We start from the raw sequence: 21,002 nt of genomic DNA, 5'->3' as shown, positions 1-21,002 counted from the left end.
ACTATTTATATTGCTGTATGTTTACATTATATAATATATATTATAACTAGTCCAGAATATAAATAAATAATTAAAGAGCATTAAAAATTAAGTAATTATATTAACATTAAGTATTTTTTTATATTTTACTTTTTATCATCTGTTATTTTTAATCTGTACTTTGTTGTAAACTGAAATTAAGAATATAAAATAGATATTGAAATTTCGAAGATAAAAAATATATCTGTAAAAAACGTTTCCTAAATAGATTATTTTAACGAGTTATTTAGTATATATATATGGCATAATATAACGTATAATAAATAACACATTAAAAAAAAAACAATTATTTTTATCATCGAATTTAAATCTGGACTTAGTTATTTTTTAGAAAAATATAGAGATATTTGCTATTTATAACATTTAAGAATGACGCAACAATTTTTATATATATTTATATCAACTGCAAAGTTTTCATATAAAGTTTACATAAGAAGAGTTATATATCAATATATAAAGGCCAAAGATAGATAAAGTAAAAAAACGGTCACTTTTAGTGAACCACCAGATCGAATGTGGTCACCATTATATAAATTCTAGCATACATGATTTGCATGAACTTTTAAATATAATATATATACCAATATACACAGTTGGCAAGTTGAACTTCATGCAATTAAACATATAAAATTGCTAAGAAAAAATTCTTCGACATATCCTTTTAACATAAATAATTACTGACATATATCAATTATTATTAATGAAAGAGTTATGTAAGTTTGATAGTTAGCTATATATTGTAACAGCCAGCCTTGGACAACACAGCACAGCGTTCGCAAAACATTCATATAAGACCGTGCCGTTTCTTGTATTCTTCTAAATTCAATGATCTCTTCGGACCGGATTCTTTCACTTTGATCGTTATCTGCTTCGATTGTGACGATACCGCTTCTGTTTTTTAAATATTTAAAAATGAAATATTAAAAAAAAATGTTTTCGGCAACAAATATTCAAAATAAAATTATATAGACAAAAAGAAAAAGTAATGGAATTATATTTGATGGAAGTATTAATTTTAAAAGAATTAAAATCAACAAAATATCAATGAAATCGAAAGTTATCTTAAATATTCTATAAATTTAATACAGGATATTTAATTATAAAAAAAATATATATATGTATTCCAAGATCAGGTAATCAGGTAGAAAGTGAATAGACAACTTTACGTTAGAAACATGAGTATAGAAAGACGTTAGTGCATAAATTAACCACCAGAGGCGCTGTATGCTACGTGGAATAAAGGGGTACGATTTTGTAACACGTACGACTCCGAAATAACTTATGTAATTTAACCTTCAGAGGAGAGTTACTACTGTGAGTTTCTTCCCGGTTCTTCTCGATAAAATGTACAAACTTAGCCGTTGGTAACTACAATACTTTATTGCATACCATGACCGAACAATTTCAGTACAATAACTTTAAATTAATCTTGTAAAATGACAATTCAAAGGAACAAAAGTACTCGAATGAAATATATTTAATTTAATATATATAACATACTTACTCGGTATGGGCAGGTCTATTTCTATATTAATATCGAAATCGTGTAGCGAATAGAGGCTGCTGTTGTCAGTGGGGGCGTTTTTATCCTTCTTAACGACATCATCTTCCGTCTGTTGCTGTAAGATTGAAAAAAAAAATAACTTTTTTAAAATGTAACTACAATTTTATCTGTACTAAAACTTATACTTAGTCTATTTGTATATATAGATATATAAATAGACAAAGAAAAGACAGTTCAATAGCTTTTCTCTTCTGTTTTTCAATTGATTTTCTTTATTTTTTTTTGTCCTTTTTGAGATATTAACGAGCTTTAGTTTCATCAATAAAAAATAAAAAAGACAATTAGTTTTACTCTGACTGTCAAAAGAAAATATAAAAAACAAATAATAATGTCCTCAGACTGATTTCGGCCACGGCGGCCAATCTCAAGAGAGATTAGCCAACTACGCAGGAAATACTATAGTGCACAAGTGTTTGCGCAATGGGATGGCAATTCGACACGATCGGAAAGAGTTCAGGCGCAGGATCAACTGCTTTACGTGCTTTCTGAGGCACGGGAGGGTACACACTTCCAGCCTCCTTCCTTGAAGCTCAACCTTGCTTCATACTAAAATTTATTAAATTTAAATCGATAGCTTAGCCGCGAAAGCGTAACAGACAGAGTAACTTTGATGATGTTCTCCTGACATAGACAACTAAAATAAAGAAGAATAATCTGAATCTTACCGCTAATCTCTCTCTTTCATTCTTCTCTTTATTCAATTTCTCGTCTTCCTCTCTCAACTTCTGTTCTTCAGCAGCTGCTTGCTCGTTCTTCAACAATTCCTATAACAATTTCCTCGTTAAGACGTTGGATGTTCCTTCTCACTTATACATATATAAGATTAAGGTAACAGATGTACCAATATATAATATATATATGTATATATTGGTATATACATGTCTGTTTGAAATAAAATAGACTTCGACACCAATCGGGTACTTATTAATTTGTGTTTATATATATATATATATATAATTTGTGTTTATACGTATATAAGCACTATGTCCTAGAATTAAAGTCTATTTTAAAACATATGTGTGTTGCAAGTACAGCATGTCGATGGGAGGTTTTACCTAACCGAATCACGGTTTCTCTCACTTTTTTTTTATAATAACTAATATATCGATACTTTTTTAGCCTTAATTTTATGAATTAAAAAAAAAAACTGTAAATTAGACTTTTTAAAGTATGAAACGTAAACTGAACATTGACATTCGACTTGGTGCGAGGAGCCCTACCTGCGAGCGGGAGCCCTGCGACTTGAAGTTCATGACGGGCTTGGTGTGTCTGCGGGTGAAGGGGTCGTCCATTTTCTTGCCCTTGTTGGCCTTCACCTCCTCCATGATGGCCCGCTCGGCCGTCTCCACGTTCAGCTTTCTGTTCCGATTGTTGATGTACGAGATGCTCTGTATGGACGAGGTCCGCGTCTTGTCCAGCGCACTGGCTCTCTCCTCCAGCTCCTGCAGCTTGGCGTTCAGGTCCGTCACCAGCTCCTCGTCACCTCTGTGGACACACACACACAGTCACTTTCAGCCCCACGTTACAACAATACACAGGGAATATGAGCAGACGGGAGTACTACATAATAATAATTAATTTGATATTTAAAACTATTGCAGGGAACGGGGAATAATAAACTAGTTGGTTGACGACCATTTATTCCGGAGAACAGCGATTCACTGACTAATATTAATTTATAATATGTTTTGCCTTCGTGAATAAAGATTAATCAAACAGATGTGTTAAAAGTCAAAACGTTAATGCTTATGTACATACGGCATAAAACGCTAGTCGATATAAAATCAATTTAACGACGTCTATAATGAATACCACAGATTATTTAGATATTGGTCGAGATGGACCAATGAATTGTTGTCAATTTAAGATCAAATTTCTTTATATATATATGTCAGAGATAATAAATTTAGGCGAGTATACGACGTCACTTATTAGAATAGCAACACCACACAACGTGATGTATGTCATGTAGGTTGGTCGGTTGTCAGACGTCAAGTGTGAAAAATATAAGACCCTTATATATAAGATGCCTATTTTATTATGTAGCCGACTGATGGAAATATAAAATATAAAGGAGTATGTCAGTAGCGCGTGTGATCATTTTCTCGAGCGACGCCCGCGGTCTCGCGGCCTCTCGCTCTCGGGCCAGCGCCGGCGCCGGACATTCGCGCTGACTGATTTAATAAAATCAACATATCGGACGACAATGGCGGCCATTAAAATGGCAATCCATTTGAATCCGCGACATATATTTAGTATTCCTGCCATTGCAACAGACTATATATTTACCGATTCCACTGTAAACTGGTAATAAGAACTGGACTCACCGCAGCTGGGCGACGTCTCTCTCCTTCATGAGTTGAGTTTTCTTCATCGCGTAGTTCGTTGGATGAGATCTAAATCTTTCTTTTTCAGCTACAATTTTTTCTATGTCTTCTTCCTTTAATTAAATTAAATTTATCGTTAATTAATTGTTATGTATATACAGATCTGACTCGGAGTTTCATCCACGCTATCAGTTATTCAGCTCAAGATTTTATCATATTGTTTTTTTCCACTATGCCATGAGAGAATCAATGTGGTCTATAAATATACTTTTTTTTTATACTATAGGTAGGCGGAAGAGCATATGGGCATGATGGTCATTGAAAGAAATGTTAACAATCACTAATGCCACGCCATTGCGCCACCAACCTTGGGAACTAAGATGTCATGTCCCTTGTGCCTGTAATTACACTGGCTCACTCGTCGGAACACAATAAAACTAAAGATTACTGCTTGCCGATAAAATGGTACACCAAGTACATTATATAATTTTAAACATTACCTTAAACTCATACATGAGCGCATCTTTGACTTCGCTAATTTTATTCCTAACGAAATCCATAGTCGGAGGTTTCTTGTTGGCTTCCTTTATAGCTCGGTGCCATTTCTGAAATTCATTATCTGTAAATTCCTGAAAATAAAAAATTAATATTTAAAAAAAAAATGGTGGGCCAAAGGGCAAAATGCTATGCCAAGGTAAGGATTGAGGTGTTTTTTTTGTCAAAACTTTGCCAGTAGCTACTAAGCCAGTCTTGCCTAATTTTTGGCTTGGCTTAATCAGCTTTGGGAGTTGCCATTGCTTAAACTACAGTGCCTCGGTGAGCATGCCTCCTGTGACTAGGGATGCAAGGTGCTATCAATACCGGAGTTTATCATCTAAGATGACATTAAAGTTTTATAATAACAAACAAACATTCCTTAACGATTTTTTTAAAATATTTCAATTGATTAATTCTGATTGTTTGTTTTTTGTGCTAATAATAAACTAATTGAACATTATATCCCAAAAAAAAAAGTTATGCTCAATGGAACGATCATAGACAGTGACGTCACATTAAATATATATACTAGTCTATACTGATATTATAAATGCGAAAGTAACTCTGTGTTTTATTCTTCCACCGCTAAACCACTGAACCGATTTTGATGAAATTGATTTGTATAAAACAAGCTTGAACCGTATGACATACTAATTTTTATATGCATAACACCAGCTTAACTGCCAACACGAGGGCGAAATTGAGTTGAACATTAGTTCTATATTATTATAAGGTTATAATTTTACCTGATTACTAACGAACTCCAATCTGAACACCCTGTCCTGGGTTCCGTGACGTAACTTGAAGCCCTTATTCGTTCTCGTGTTACCTAAATTATAAACTTTTGCCGTTTCGTATACGTCTATTATTTCGGCGACCTGAAATTTAATTACATCATATTATTGTATAAAACAAAAAAATACTACTAATTATGATTTAAATAATTTAAAAAAATTGTATCTAATTTAAAAAAAAATAACAGAACTATTTTTTTTTTGTTTTTATTGTTAAAGTTAATAAAAACACAGCAATAACATAACGTAAATGTCAATTCCCCTGTTGGGTACTAGCGACCTCTGCTAGAAAACTTAAGGATTGATGCTTTTGTGAGATCATGAAAAATCTACTCTCATTTTAACTTTATAAAGATCAGTTATTCTAATATATCTACTAACGATTTATCTTCTATATTTTGGATTTACATTTAATTATGAATAAACAAAATTAACTCACCCTGTAGACGGGGTTGCCATTGTTATTCCCGATGCCGATACGAACGAAGCAGCCTTGTACCACTCGGGAGAAGAACGGTAAATGTACTAATCTTTCTAATTTAAACCTGAAACAATACAGAACTCCTTTGTATTCAATAAATTACTTGGTAAGGTTTTGTGTAAGCCCATCATCTCATCATAGATTCTAGTGAATTAGAAATAGTTGGATACTTGGTACTGTTCTATTCCGGTTTGAAGGGTGAGTGATCCAGTGTAACTACGTACGCAAAAACATATGTTTTTTTGTTATAGAATAGGAAGGCGGACGAGCACATGGGCCACCTGATGGTAAGTGGTCACCAAATGCCCTTAGACATTGGCATTGTAAGAAATGTCAACTATCGCTTATATAGCCAATGCGCCACCAACCTTGGGAACTAAGATGTTATGTCCCTTGTGCCTGTAATTACACTGGCTCACTCACCCTTAAAACCGGAACACAACAATATCAAGTATTGCTGTCTTGCGGTAGAATATCTGATGAGTGGGTGGTACCTACCCAGACGAGCTTGCACAAATGTATCGTATTAATTCCCTTAGTTCCCAATGCTCGTAGTGCATTGGCGATGGAAGGAATCATTAATGTTTCCTACAGTACCAATATCTTTGGACTGTGGTCAATTACCATTAAGTGAAATGTGCAAAAAAATTTTTTTACTTCAAGATTCCAAAGAACGAATTGTTTTATTATAAAAACTTGACCTTCAGATACTTGATGATAGAAATTCTCTCTAGTAATTTAAACTAAAAATGTAATAATACATATACATATATACATACCTGCTTAATCTAAGTTTATTTATCTGATCCCTAGTATCTGCGTATTTGACCTCAACTTCCTCCCTTTCTCGCTTCTTCTCTTCCACTTCCGCGTCTGATGAGGACGAACTCGAGGAACTTCTCCGGCCTGTGAATATTTTTAAAGATTTAATTCAACAAAAATAGTTGAAAAATTGCATGCTTTCAGAACATATCGGCAAATTGGATAGAATATGCTTCATTGTACACGAAAAGAGTTACAGAAACAAAGTTTATATATATTTATAAGTTAGATGCGAAAGTGAGTCTTTTCTTTTGTTTGTGTATTACGCTTTAATAACTTACTACTCAACCATCACAAAATTGTGTCTGAGGTACAGGAAAGTATATATAATAATCAAAACTCGATTACATTGTCCTGCCTGTGTATATAATGTACTGTACTGTATATACAAAGTCATTTTTGTATATAAGATGACATAGAAGTGTAATCCCCGTATGCTGCAGGTTTTATTTACTGGTAACATTCATTTAGAATTATCTGTACGTAATAAACATCAGATTTTATAATATATATAGATTTAACCGGCCGGGTCGGTTGGTGTGGTTGGTACTTTCACGCCGAAGGTTGTGGGTTCGATTCCCACCCAGGACAGACATTTGTGTGCATGAACGTGTTTGTTTCTCCTGAGTCTGGGTGTAATTATCTATATAAGTATGTATTTACAAAAGAAAAGTAGTATATGTAGTATATCAGTTGTCTGGTTTCCATAGTAAACTGCTTAGTTTGGGATCAGATGGCCGCGTGTGAATAAGGTACCATGTGATATTATTATTATAAATTAAAAGTTGAAGGAATATTGTGTTAGAATGACATTATTTATATGAACGACAACAGCTGGGACCGACCTTGTGACTTATTATCTTCGGAATCCGAACCAGAATCGTCCGAGTATATATCCGATGCTTTTAACTTGACACTCTGTTTGCTCGTTCCACCAATTATTTCTGCGTCCGCGTCCTACAACAAATAAATTACTAATATTAACAACATAATTACGAAAAGTAATTCGAATGATAAGTTACTGAGTAATTAGTTTTCGGAATAGAAATAGAAGAAAGTTAAGTTAGATACACGGAGACCGGACCAAAGAGTATTTTCCGGTGGAGCGGGAAAGTGCGTCGCCGTCGGGTACATCATTTTAGGACATTACATCGTTTACACTTCAAATTAAATTAAACACTAATAAGGTTTCATCATCGAAAATATCGCGTCTGCTCCCTTCAGCAAATGACGAGTGATTTGTGTGTACGAGGAATAGAAACGGTCCAAGCGTGGACCCCGAGGCACCCCGACGGCGCGCGCTCAACCGTGGGGCTTAGAACGGGCCAGTGGCGGCGGCTCACGTCGTCGTCCTCCTTGCGCTGCAGCTCGGCGCGCTTGCGCTGCTCGCTCTCGACGCGCGTGGCGCGCGCGTCCCGCTGCGCCCGCAGCGCCGCCATGGCGTTGACGCGCCGGTCGTCCACGTTGCGCTTGCGCTCCGTCTTCGCGCCGAACAGCGGCGACGCCGAGCGCTCTGCCCCGAACGCGACATATATTATTTTTAAAAAATGCCGAGATGGCCCAGCGGTGAGACCGCGTGAATCTTAACCGATGATCGTCGATTCAATCCCACTGAATTTTTATGCGCTTAATTTGTGATTATGATTCATCTCGTGCTTTACGGTGAAGGAAAACATAGTGAGGAATTCTGCATGTATCTAATTTCACTGAAATTCTGCCACATGTGTATTCCACCAACCCGCATTGGAGCAGCATGGTGGAACAAGCTCCAAACCTTCTCAAAAAGGGAGAGGAGGCCTTTAGCCCAGCAGTGGGACATTCACAGGCTGGTACGGGATAATGTATAATATATATAGGCAGCTAACAATGGGCCAGTAGATATCTATGGGGACTTTATATGAGAGTTTGATAGAATGTATTAAAAGCAGTTATTAAACTATCCACTAACGGTGAATGATAATGTTTTAAAACGATTAATCTTCATTAAAAACTCATTTTGAACTAATTATTTATTATAATTACGGAGACTATGTGACGCGTAATTTAATAATAATTACAAAATATTTTTAATAATTTCAACGATGTTAATGTATTTGTATTCTTATGGACTTGTAATTGTTAACTATTAACTTTATTCAATGACTACGTATAATGAGATGCTCTCACGAATGATGCGATAACCTGTAATCAGTAGAACATTTGTCAAAAAACCTTTTCAACCTTTATTTAGCTGTCTATCTAATGTATATGTTGGTTGTCCAAAAAAAAGGCTAACTTGGCCAGAATTTTTTTGAAGATACTATATCATATTGTTGATTAATTCAAGTCAATATAATCTACTGAATCGGACTCATTGGATTCTAAAGCTTATCGGACATTTTGCAGTAATTAGTACTTAACATAAGTCGAATCGAAGCTCACCTTCATCTTTGGGGTCGTCTCGAATTTCGCCGGGACTCTCGGGTGGATTCTCCTTTTCTATTTCAGGCTCCTTCGGCTCTTCCTTTTCGGATTCTGTACACGGAAATTATAAAATATTTATAAAACGGATCATTGCTCTTTTTTTATTAAATTAAAGCGTACAATTGATAATATATACAGACTAATTTTTCAAACAGATATTCCAGTACAATTCATTTCAATACAAGTAATTCTTTATTTTTTTATAGAATAGGAAGGCGGACGGTTAGTGGTCACCAACGCTCTTAGATATTGCCATTGTAAGAAATGTCAACCATCGCTTACATAGCCAATGCACCACCAACCTTGGAAACTAAGATGTTATGTCCCTTGTGCCTGTAATTACACCGGCTCACTCACCCTTCAAACCGGAACACAACAATATCAAGTACTGCTGTTTCGGAGTAAAATATCTGATGAGTGGGTGGTGCCTACCCAGACGAGCACAAAGCCCTACCACAAGTAGAATTCGTTTATCTTTTAATAATATACGACAATTATAAAGGTACGAATTAACCTAAGAATTAAAAATGTACAAAATAATCCCGGAGCACGAGCGCGCTGTGCAATCCGGTGACGTCATAAATGTGACGTCATAGTGTAAGTGTCGCGTGCTCACCGCGGCGCTCGTGGTGGCGCTGTCGGCGGCAGGCGCGGCGCGCGCGCAGCTCTCGGCGGCGCTTGCGCGCGTCCCGGCGGCGCGCCAGCTCGGCGGGCGACGCGCCGCGCTCCGCCGCCGAGCGCCGCGCCAGCCGCAGCTTGCGCTCGATCTCCCACCTGCAACGTGCGTCCCGAACGGTTATCCCGGTTCACTTTAGCGCCCTAAGCTGTGACAGACTACGCACTGGCAAAATATCGTTATTATATTATGGTTACCGAGTAGTACTCGGACGTATTTGACATAAATTTTTGAAAATTTAACCCCTGAAGTAAGTGATAGAGGGGATGACGGTTGGTATGAAAATCCTAATTTTTAACGAAAGAGCTATGGAAATTGGTATTTAGGAATTCTAAATTGTGACGGGAGCGAAGCCACAGAGAGCGCTAGTAATGTATATATTTTATCCGTGTAGTGACGGAGAAAGAATACATTTCACTGCCCCTCTCGTCCCCATGGGTGTCGTAGGAGGCGACTAAGGGATATCTGAGCGACCATCTGCTCATCTGGTGGTAGGATGTTAAATATCCGCCTGGCTTTTTACCACCGTACGCATGGTGAAAAACTCGTGAAGTGGCTTGAAGCCGCGTTTCGAGGTCAGCCAGCGTACAGTCAGTGCCCGAGCGAGTATTGCCGCGATGGGTGTTGGTCCAATGGAGACGGCTGTTGAACCAATGCGGGGGGAAACTGTATTGACCTGCCGGACAGGGAGACCCGAAGAAACGGCTGTTCCGCTGGCCGCCCGTGGCATAGTACAGGGGCCCGAGCGTGCCTAACCAGCTCACGAGGCTGCCCCACCAGGCCACGCATAATCTCGGGGTGGACCGTCGTGCCGGTTGGTGACCGGAAGGTGGGGTCCCGGCGGCCACTTCCGGGGGGGTTCGGGGGCCCTTCAGTCCGGCGGGTCAGTGTATTTTTCCTTTTGGCAACCACTTGGGGAAACACGCCTCCACACTTTGCCCTATCGTGGCAATACGTCACTCGCTTCACGTCTCTTTTCCATTTTTTTTTCCAAATGGTAGCGCAACAAAACAGAAATAACGGTCGTACAGCGGTGCACACCCTTGCTGTTTGAGGTCGAGTTCTCTAACATCCGTGGACTCCACGCTAACCTCAACGCTGTCCACCACCATCTCGAGACAGCACGGCCAGCAATGTTGTTTCTCACGGAGACACAAATACTCCGTCCTGCCGATACCAGCTACCTTAATTATCCCGGAAACACGCTTGAAGAATTCTTCAAAGCGAAAGCCGGAGTATGTTCGTCAGGACGGATGTTTGCTGTCACCGACTGCGCTGCTTGGAGGACCCCTCCTTCTCCATGTTTGTGGTACGTGTGGACCTGGTTCGTCAGAGTCGAGTCTACGTGTGCCTCTACAGATCCCACAATAGTGACTTGGAGACAAGCCGATTATTTGATCATCTTAGTCGGGTGGCAGATACTGCGCAAGAGCAGTTTCCTAACGCGGAATTGGTGGTGTTTTCCGGGATTTTAATGCTCACCACGAATCATGGTTGAAATCCCTCAAAACTGACCATGCTGGAAGGACTGCTCATGCTTTTGCTCTCACACATGACTTGACCCAACTGGTTGATCAGTCCACCAGGATCCGAGACATTGATGGACAAGCACCTTCTCTACTGGACCTTCTGCTGACTTCTCACCCGGTGGAATATCAGGTTGTGGTTCAGGCTCCTCTTGGCTCTTCGGATCACAGCCTTATATCTACCAGAGTGCCACAGGCCAAGCTGCCGCCACTAGCGGTATGCAAACGTCGCGTTTGGCACTATAAGTCGGCAGATTGGGACGGTATGCGCGATTACTATGCGTCGGTCCCTTGGAAGGAACGTTGCTTCAGTGGGAATGACCCGACAGCTAGTGCCGCTGCTGTTGCTAATGAGATCATGTTGGGAATGGAATACTACATTCCTAGCTCAGATCTCGTCAGTAGGGGTACGCGTAACCGTTGGTTCACTCGTACCGATGCTGTATCATCGGGGCATTCAAGAGTGGGGCGTCTAACATTGACTCACTGAAAGCAAACTACAATAAAAATTCCAAGTCCTGTAGAAAGGCATACACGAGAGCGGATGCACAGCGCATTGTACAGATTGGTCATGACCTTGTTTCGCATCCTAGGGGCTCCCGTAGCTTCTGGCGTCTGACCAAGTCTGTGCAAAACAATTTCTGCCAACCTTCGCTGCCACCGCTCAGAAATCCAAGAGAGCAAGAGCAAGCTGATCTCCTGGCTAAACTCTTTGCCGATAATTCCGTCATCGATGATTGTAGTGCGCTGCCACCTACAATACCTTCATGTGGCCATACGATGCCTGACATCAAAATCAGGCAACGTGATGTGCGTGCGGAGCTGCAAACGCTTGATGTACAGAAAGCTAGCGGTCCCGATGGAATACCAGCCATAGTGCTGAAGAAGTGCGCGGCGGAGCTGTCTCCTGTGTTAACGCGCCTGTTCCAACTTTCTCTCTCTTCGGGATGTGTGCCGGAAGCTTGGAGAAGAGCTAATGTGCAAGCGGTTCCCAAAAAAGGGGATCGGTCTGACCCGGCAAATTATCGACCAATAGCTATCACCTCAGTACTTTGTAAGGTGATGAAACGGATACTAAACAACCAACTGATCCATTACCTAGAAGATCACTGTCTAATTAATGATCGTCAGTACGGGTTTCGACCAAAACGGTCCACAGGTGATCTTCTAGCGTACGTAACACACCTCTGGGGTGAAGCTATCGACAAGCATGGAGAATCGTTGGCTGTCAGCCTCGATATCTCCAAGGCTTTCGACAGGGTCTGGCACAGAAGTCTTCTCTCCAAGCTGCCGGCATATGGTCTGCCTGCTCAGCTATGCACCTGGATTGCCAGCTTCCTACACAAGCGTAGCCTTCGTGTTTTAGTAGATGGTTGCGCTTCACAATTCTATGTAGTGAATGCTGGGGTCCCCCAGGGATCTGTGCTATCTCCCAGACTCTTTCTTTTGCATATCAATGAAATGCTCTCTCATGGGAACATACATTGCTATGCAGACGACAATACAGTGCATGGTGGATACCACGGACGCGCAGTGGCTGGGCGAGCGGAAATTGAGGAGAGGCGGAAGGATCTTGTCATTGAACTCGATAGGACATTAGAGCTCAACGCCAAATGTGGCTCTGATAATCTTGTTGAGTTTAATGCCAAGAAAACACAGGTATGCGCTCTCACAGCGAAGAAGTCAGCATTTTCCCCTCTTCCCTCCCTCTGTGGTACTCCGCTGGTGATACAAAGCAAAATCGCCATGCTGGGGATTGACGTTCGCTGCGACCTTAGTCCAAGGGATTACATCGAGGCTGTTATAAAAACAGCTTCACGGAAACTTGGAGTTCTGAACAAGGTGCGGCGTTTTTTCACGCCACAACAACTGTGCCTGCTGTACAAAACATAGGTACGGTCTTGCGTGGAATATTGCTCGCACCTTTGGGATGGCTCCGCTAAGTACCTACTGGAGGCCTTGGACCGGTTGCAGCGACGTGCCGTACGCATTATTGGCGACGTAAAGGTCACAAACACCCTTGAACCTTTACAATTGCGTCGTGAGATAGCAGCACTGAGAGTTTTCTATCGACTGTATCACGGCGAGTGCTCTGAGGAATTATTCTCTCTAATTCCTGCTTCCCCCTTCCTTCTTAAGTCCACGCGAGCTGGTTCTCGATGTCACCACCTAACTGTGACATCAATTCCATCGCGAACAAATATTTGGCAACTCCTTTCTTTGTCGCACTTCAAAAAAATGGAATTCCCTACCAGCTCACGTGTTCCCCTCCTCTTACAACCCGGGTTCCTTCAAACGAGGCGTAAAGAGGCATCTTAGGGGCCGGCAAGGCGAAGGCGGCTAGTACAGAACGTTTTTCCCGTCTGTACTGGCCGTCATCGCGTTTGAACTCTACTACCACTTACCATCAGGTTGAGTAGAGTCATTTGCCCTCCCGGCGAATAAAAAAATAAAAAAAATATGACATGATATAAATGAAGAGTATGTTCTTTATGAGAAAAAAAATCTTTAAACCAATCAACTCACCTTGTCTTCATCAAGTCCCGCCTCTCTATTCTTTTGAATATCTCTTGTTCACGTTCTTTCTCAGACATGGCCGCCAACCGAGCTCTATCTTCTTCATCTCCCATGAGATTCTCATCGTAGCTGTTCATAACAAAAACCGTTAAAACATATTTTAAATTTAGAATGCTTATAAAATTAACAATTGTTTTTTTTTTATTGGGAACAAAAGCAAAGGTATAAATGATTTACATTTGTATGTAACTAATGTCAGAAGAATGTTCAATAAAAATGACATACAAGAGCTTTACCATATATTTAAACTGATAGTATATTCAATTTGTATAATTGAATATATTTCTATATGAATCTTATGTCACTTGATTATTCTTTCAGTATAAGGTTCTTTCTACTTCTTAAGAGCATTTATTTAAAGCTTGTACTGAAAAAGAATAAGCACCAAACCCCTCCTCCCAGAAGAGGTCTTAACTCGAGTGGGGAGGGGGGGATGTTTACAGACTTTACTTTTAGAAATAGGGGTGAATGTTTTAAAATATCTTCTTACCCATCATCAAATTCCTCTTCAGAATCTATCGAATCATTATCTGATGAATGTGACGATACTTCACCTGTGAACAAAGTATTAATCCTTGTGTGACATAAATTATATACAATATAAAGGTCGAAATGTTTAGCGATGACTTTGCTAATAAAATAATGACAAGAAATTGTAATAAGAGTGATAACAAAAAATTAATCAAGCCCTTTTCCATTGGTACATACATATTTATTATCTTTCCCTTTTTCTACCATGGAGAATTTTTTTTTTTTGGACAAACAAAGAGTATTTATAACACATCGAGTTAAGAACACGAGGGATTATATTCTGAGTATGTAATAGGTAAGTTTCTACATTTTAAAGACACTTTTGATAAGCAGGTACAAAGAATTTAAATAGAAATGATATTAATAATGTAATAACCTACATGAAAATTAAACAATTTATTATTATAAACTATAAATTAATTATATTAGAACCGCACAATGAAATACTTCTTTTCTTAAGTCTTTTCCAAATGGTGGGACTTTTGGATTCTACTAATTGGTATCCACTCACCTTCTTCCGGTTCACTGTATACATCTTTCCTCTTCCCCGATCCAGCGCTGTCTGTGCTTTTTCTGACTTCACTTCTTTTTGGTTCCTGTTTCTTCGTCTCCTCCGAATGGTCTGAGGAACTTTTTCTACTCGTCTTAGCTGGCTCTTTCTTTTTCGACGTATCGCTTCTTGCATCGCTATTCGATTCGGAACCGGATGATGACGATGTTTTGTCTGAAAGAGAGGTTAAACATTGTTAATAAACAGTTATATTGTGGTGTGATAGAGACACAGAATACCTGCTTAAATCGGTATAAACTGCTTAAATCGTTTTCGACAAGGAAATGTAGACAATTTATTTATTCATTGACGAGTTGGTCCGGTTGGCGTGGTTGGTAGATACTTGTCTTTCACGCCGAAGGTTGTGGGTTCGATTCCTACCCGGGACAGATATTTTTGTGCATGTCTGTTTGTCCTAAGTCTGGTTGTAAATATTTAGAATTGTTTAGGATCTGATCAGGTCATGTGTGAATAATGTCCCAGGATATTGTTTATAATTTTTAAATCGGTACAGAGGACATCGTAATCGTTATTCTCGAAACACGAAACTCACCGCAAAATACAATCGTGAAATGTAAAGTAATATGATATATTGATTTAAAAAAAAATATAAAATTTAAATCATACACGGAATAGCATAGGTAGACGGACGAGCATATGGGCCACCAACGACCATAGACATTGGAAATGTAAGAAATGTTAACCATTTCTTACAATTGTATGGCAAATGTATTCCGGTTTGAAGGGTAAGTAAACCAGTATAATTACAGGCACAAGAGACATAACATCTTAGTTCCCAAGATTGATGGCGCATTGGCGATGTTAGTGATGGTTACCATCAGGCCAGTCTGTCAACCGATTTTCAATAAAATTAAATAAATAATACCATTTTTCTTGTCATCGTCGTCCCAATCAGATTCACTGTCTGAAGATTTACTCTTTGATTTAGGCGGCGGTGGAGAGTCTCCGGGTTTCTTTTTTTTCTTTGCCAAGTTGAGGAATTGCTGGAAAATAAATCCTTATTAATATGTTACATCGCAAACTAGACTTTATTTGAGGGTGTATAAGAACTGATTTTGTTGTATACAACTTCTTAATTTGGTAGAGCTAAACATTTTGCTATATCATATCTCTTTTTAATGTATAAGAATAAAAAGGATATAAAGACTTTTTAAAATATCACCATCTCTTTCCGATTCATACGGTTGAAACGTACAGCAATACCTTTAGCCCTGTCAAACAGCTATGTTTCAAAGAGTTTTTGTAGTATAGAGTATCGGCTTTATTTTTGTAGGAATTTTAAGAAATATGGGAATATGTTTGCACCTACGCGTATTGTGATTATTATTTCATATATTCTATATAGAATTGATTTTTTAGTTTATAATTTTACAATTATTATATGGCTAAGTAAGTTAATGTTTAATATTTTTTATTCAAATATTTGGCAAATTCCGATTTACGTGATGTTCAAATCACCGATGTGGCGTTCAGTAATGTTTAACTACTTAAGAAGAATGATAAAATATTAAGACTTAAATCTACTTTTCCATTAACATTAGACATTGTACTTACAATGTCGCCATTTAAACATAAACTGAATATATATATGCAGATATATGAACCTATTTATATATAGAATTCTATTTTCAAATCGAATTTGATTTATTTATTAAGGTTTACCTACAGTTGTATACACTGAATGTTAATATATTTAAAAAAAAAACATAGACTAGCGTTACAACTAATTATTGGTAAACACCGTTTGTAATTAAACATAAAAATAAATAAATAAACAGCCTGTGCATGTTCCACTGCTGGGCTAAAGGCCTCTTCTCCCTCTTTGAGGAGAAGGTTTTGGAGCTTATTCCACCACGCTGCTCCAATGCGGTTTGGTGGAATACACATGTGGCAGAATTTCAATGAAATTAGACACATGCAGGTTTCCTCCCGATGTTTTCCTTCACCGTAAAGCACGAGATGAATTATAATCACAAATTAAGCACATGATAAGTCAGTGGTGCGGGTTTGAACCCACGATCGTCGGTTAAGATCACGCGTTCTTACCACTAGGCCATCTCGGAATAAAGATAAACTAAAACTTAATTACAACAATAGAAGAATATCCGAGTCAAGAAAAAAAAAAGTGTAACAAAAATATGTATATCTGAAAAAGTGTCTTATAAAAGTTAAACGAAGAACGAAGTTTAAACGATTATCTTACGTTCCCAACTCCAAATCGCATGATTGAATTTTTTCTACGTCCAGATAATCAGATGAATAAGTCGACAGTTAACTCGCCAAATAATTCGGACGCAACGCAACACATCGCAGTAAATATTGACACATGGAAACATGATTGCTGTCATTATTTATTAAGTCATTATTACATGAAAAAAAAAATGACATAAAGGATATTCACTTTATCATCTTATTTATGCAAGCACGTCTGGGTAGATGCCACTCGCGCATCAGAAATTCTATCGCCGAACAGCAATATTTAATATTTTTTGGATGTCGGTTTGAATAGTGAGCGAGTTAGTGTGACAGGCACAAGAGACATTACGTGTTTGTTCCCAATAAGGGCGTAGGCTTCCTATTTTAATAAAAAAATAATTATCACGAATTCCCTGATAAAGCTGGATTTCAAAGCTGTTTCTTTTCTTCATGCGATGAAAATCAGTGATCGTAATAATCAGAAAGCAACCGCTTTCCCACGATAATGTTTACAAGTCACGAATATACAAAAACCCATACTAATATTATAAATGCGAAAGTAAATTTGTCTGTCTGTTACGCGTTCACGGCTAAAGCGCTGAACGGATTTGATATAATTGGTATGGAACAAGCTTGTTCCCTGAGAAAGGACATAAGCTTCTTTTTTAATTCAAGTGCCCTCTTTCTTTTTTTTTATTAAAAACGCATTACGCGTTTCCCCCACGGGAACAGTGGGGTTATGGTGGGGTATGCGGGGCTCGCAGATGTCCAAGGTGCCGAGTGCGCCTCGAACATCGTACTCCCCACTATAAAAACAGCGGTACCCTTTCCGTCTCAACGAGGAGCGCCACGGGATCGCTTGCGCATGCTACCGTGATTCAAGAGCCCCCTCACATTCGCGGGTGAAAACTAGTTATCGACATATTCGCGCCAAAAACCTATACCCACTTAAGAATGAAGAACTATTCGTGCCGAGCATCGAAAAAAAGAGAAGAAGTTGTTTATTATAATAATAGTAATGTCCTCCAGACGGCACGGCAATCTGATACGACCGAAAAGATTTCAAACGCAGGACCAACGGCTTTACGTGCTTTCCGAGGCACGGGAGTGTACACATTTCCAACTTCCAGACTCCGGGCTACTGAGAATTTTCTGACAGAAAAACTCAATAACTTTTTATTGGCCCGACCTGGGTATTGAACCCAGGACCTCCGAGTCTGCGGCCTTACATCAAGCCACTAGACCAACCAGGCAGTCAAATTATTTGTTTATTATAATATATATTAAATTTATATATATATAATAAATTCAGAATTGTATCATGTTGTCTGTATTCGATGAAGCAAATATATGATAAGGAGAAGCAGGTAAACCAATATATTAATTAATACAATTACAATTTTTTTTAACCAACTATATATTATTATATGTAACTGTATTTTAAAAATAAATGTCATGCAGAGATATTATGATATCTCTCATGATATTCAAACATTTCTTATCTGTTTTATATCCTTAATCTATATATTTATTTATATAACAGCTGGAGAGTAAACTTAGGGGGTTGAATGGACTACTTTCAGAAACTGATTTAAGTAAAGTATTATGCTAAATATTGTAGATTGTGTGTAATAAAGACTTAATATAAAAATAAATAAATAAGAGCCGAGATGGTCCAGAGATTGTTAGAACACCTGCAAGATAACTTAAGTTTTTTTTTAAATATATAGGCTAGTGCTGGGTCGCCTAATGAAAGGTAATGCTATAGTCTAAAGCGGAGTGCACTTGTCCAGACGAAGCTTATTCACTCTTGATTTGAACGTACCCACATTGTATGTAGAGGGACGATGGAGGATTGAAGCGTAATCCAGACATTAGTAGAGCCTAGGAAGCAAAGTGGTATCTATGGGTTCAAACCTAAGCAAGCACCACTAAATTTTCATGTGAAATGTTTGATTTGTGTTTATAATTTGTCATGATTGGGGGTTAAGGTAAACATTGTGAGGAAACCTGCATATTTGGACGGAAGTCTGTCTATGTGTATCCACCAATCTACATTCGAGTAACATGTTGGTAAAAGCTTTTAACCTCCTCAGAGATAAGACTTTGGCACAGCAGTGGGGCATTTATAGGCCTTACTTCATTATATAATCCTTTTACTGAGGAAGTTTCTAGAAAAATCGTTAATAAAATTCCTCAGACCCACAGTGGAGCAGTAACTAATTAAATTATACTGATATAGAGTGTTCTAGGTGCACATAGTGAATTAAAAGGTTCCTATAATTACCTACAATTTTATCTTTATTATACTTATAAGCACTTAAAAAGTATATAAAATAAATAAATAAAAAAAGCCTATATCGCTTGGCGGTAAGAGAAAATGAACTTGAGTAAAATAATTACATAAATGAATGATTCGTCTGAAGTATCTCATCATGTGGCTAAATCAGGCACACATGCATTAAATCTCAGTTATATACATTGCATATGAAAACTGAGGAACACAGTTAATAATAAAGTGCATATCACTACACTTGGTAACAGTAGTAGTTAATTAACTGAGGAAATGGTCAGCACCATTGGTGGAACTCTCCCAAGTGGGTTTGAACTGTCTCACAACTAGTTAACAACACACAACTAAACAGTCAATGGACTGTTTAGTAATACACAATTTTCTATCATTTATTTTTTAAACAGTTTTACATAAATAATTATCTTACATATTTGAAAGGATTTATTTTAAGTATTTCCAATACTAAATATATTCAATGAAACATAACTTACTTATAATTAAAATTTTTTATTCTAATCATTTCCATTAAATCATGTTTATCAATTTTCTAAATGTAATATAACATGTAGTGTTTTTAAAATAAAATTATACAAATTTATATGTATACATTTATAAATAGGGTTTATCTATTTGTTTAATGTGATACTACAACATGTACTACAAATGCTTGGACTTATTTAAAATATTCAGCTTTTAGCATTATATAAGGTAAAAGGCAAGACCAGCTGTTGAAAAATTATAAATAGTTTTGTTGTACCAAATTGAGGCTGTACACATGTATTCCAAGACATTTATTATTAAAAAAATACAATAATTATTGAAGTACTAAATCAATGTCGACCTTTTAAAGGTTATGGGACATTTTTTTTCCTTTTTTTCATGAGTCATTCCAAAAGAAGCCATTGTAAACGAAACTTTTTGAAGAAAAACATCGCGTGTATTAATATGTAACATATTGTATGTTTACTTCTTGAACAAGTACTTTTCTTTTACGATATCTTTACTAATGCGCATTGGACATAATTAGATCCTTCAGACATTGATCTTGGCCTGAATACGCAAACAAAATAGCGAAGGAATGTCGTCAAAATGCTAAGATAGACACTATAACCTAGGAAAGATTTCAGTTCAATTAACTCACCGAATCCAAATCTGAACATTCGCTGCTGGAATCTGAATCTATCAAATGTTTATTTTTCCTCTTAGCCATTTTGTTACACTTTTAACTACGAAATACGTTACGATATTTTTTACTTTACGTTACAAAGTCGCCCGTCAACTACACAACCTTACGATACATACTATGTGTTGCCATTACACGAGAACTCGAAATATTTAAATTATAATTAGTTTTCCAAATTACTTCAAAACAGTCACATTAAGAAATTAGTTTAAAAAGATAACATAATTAGGATTAATTACATTGTTTACATTGAAACAAATACGTTATACAAAATTGAACTTTAACTATTTGAGGCAGATGTTTCTAAATATTTTCTAGCATTTAGGTGAAACGTATTATGCTTGCAACATCAACCATACTGCAGATGCTTGGTTCACCTTCTACAATCGGATAAGCATATCAATAAAACGTTTAAAAAATTC

General features: G+C 37.6%; 1 protein-coding gene across 1 annotated transcript; it reads right to left on the bottom strand.

The window, feature by feature from the left end:
* Window positions 1–306: 306 nt before the first annotated feature.
* Window positions 307–20,684, bottom strand: LOC126778460 (RNA polymerase-associated protein Rtf1-like). Its single transcript, XM_050502030.1, has 18 exons — window positions 20,539–20,684; window positions 15,774–15,891; window positions 14,849–15,061; window positions 14,297–14,360; window positions 13,756–13,875; window positions 9,644–9,801; window positions 8,986–9,078; window positions 7,908–8,077; window positions 7,410–7,521; window positions 6,522–6,648; window positions 5,701–5,806; window positions 5,214–5,345; window positions 4,431–4,559; window positions 3,931–4,043; window positions 2,824–3,088; window positions 2,269–2,367; window positions 1,544–1,658; window positions 307–930 (listed from the first exon to the last, which is right to left on the bottom strand). Exons 1-18 carry the CDS (start codon window positions 20,605–20,607, stop codon window positions 824–826), a joined length of 2,310 nt encoding a protein of 769 aa, XP_050357987.1. The 5' UTR covers window positions 20,608–20,684; the 3' UTR covers window positions 307–823.
* Window positions 20,685–21,002: the final 318 nt, after the last annotated feature.

Source organism: Nymphalis io, chromosome 26 (assembly GCF_905147045.1).
Source record: "Nymphalis io chromosome 26, ilAglIoxx1.1, whole genome shotgun sequence".
Classification (NCBI taxonomy): domain Eukaryota; kingdom Metazoa; phylum Arthropoda; class Insecta; order Lepidoptera; family Nymphalidae; genus Nymphalis; species Nymphalis io.
This window is presented reverse-complemented; position numbering and strand designations above follow the sequence as displayed.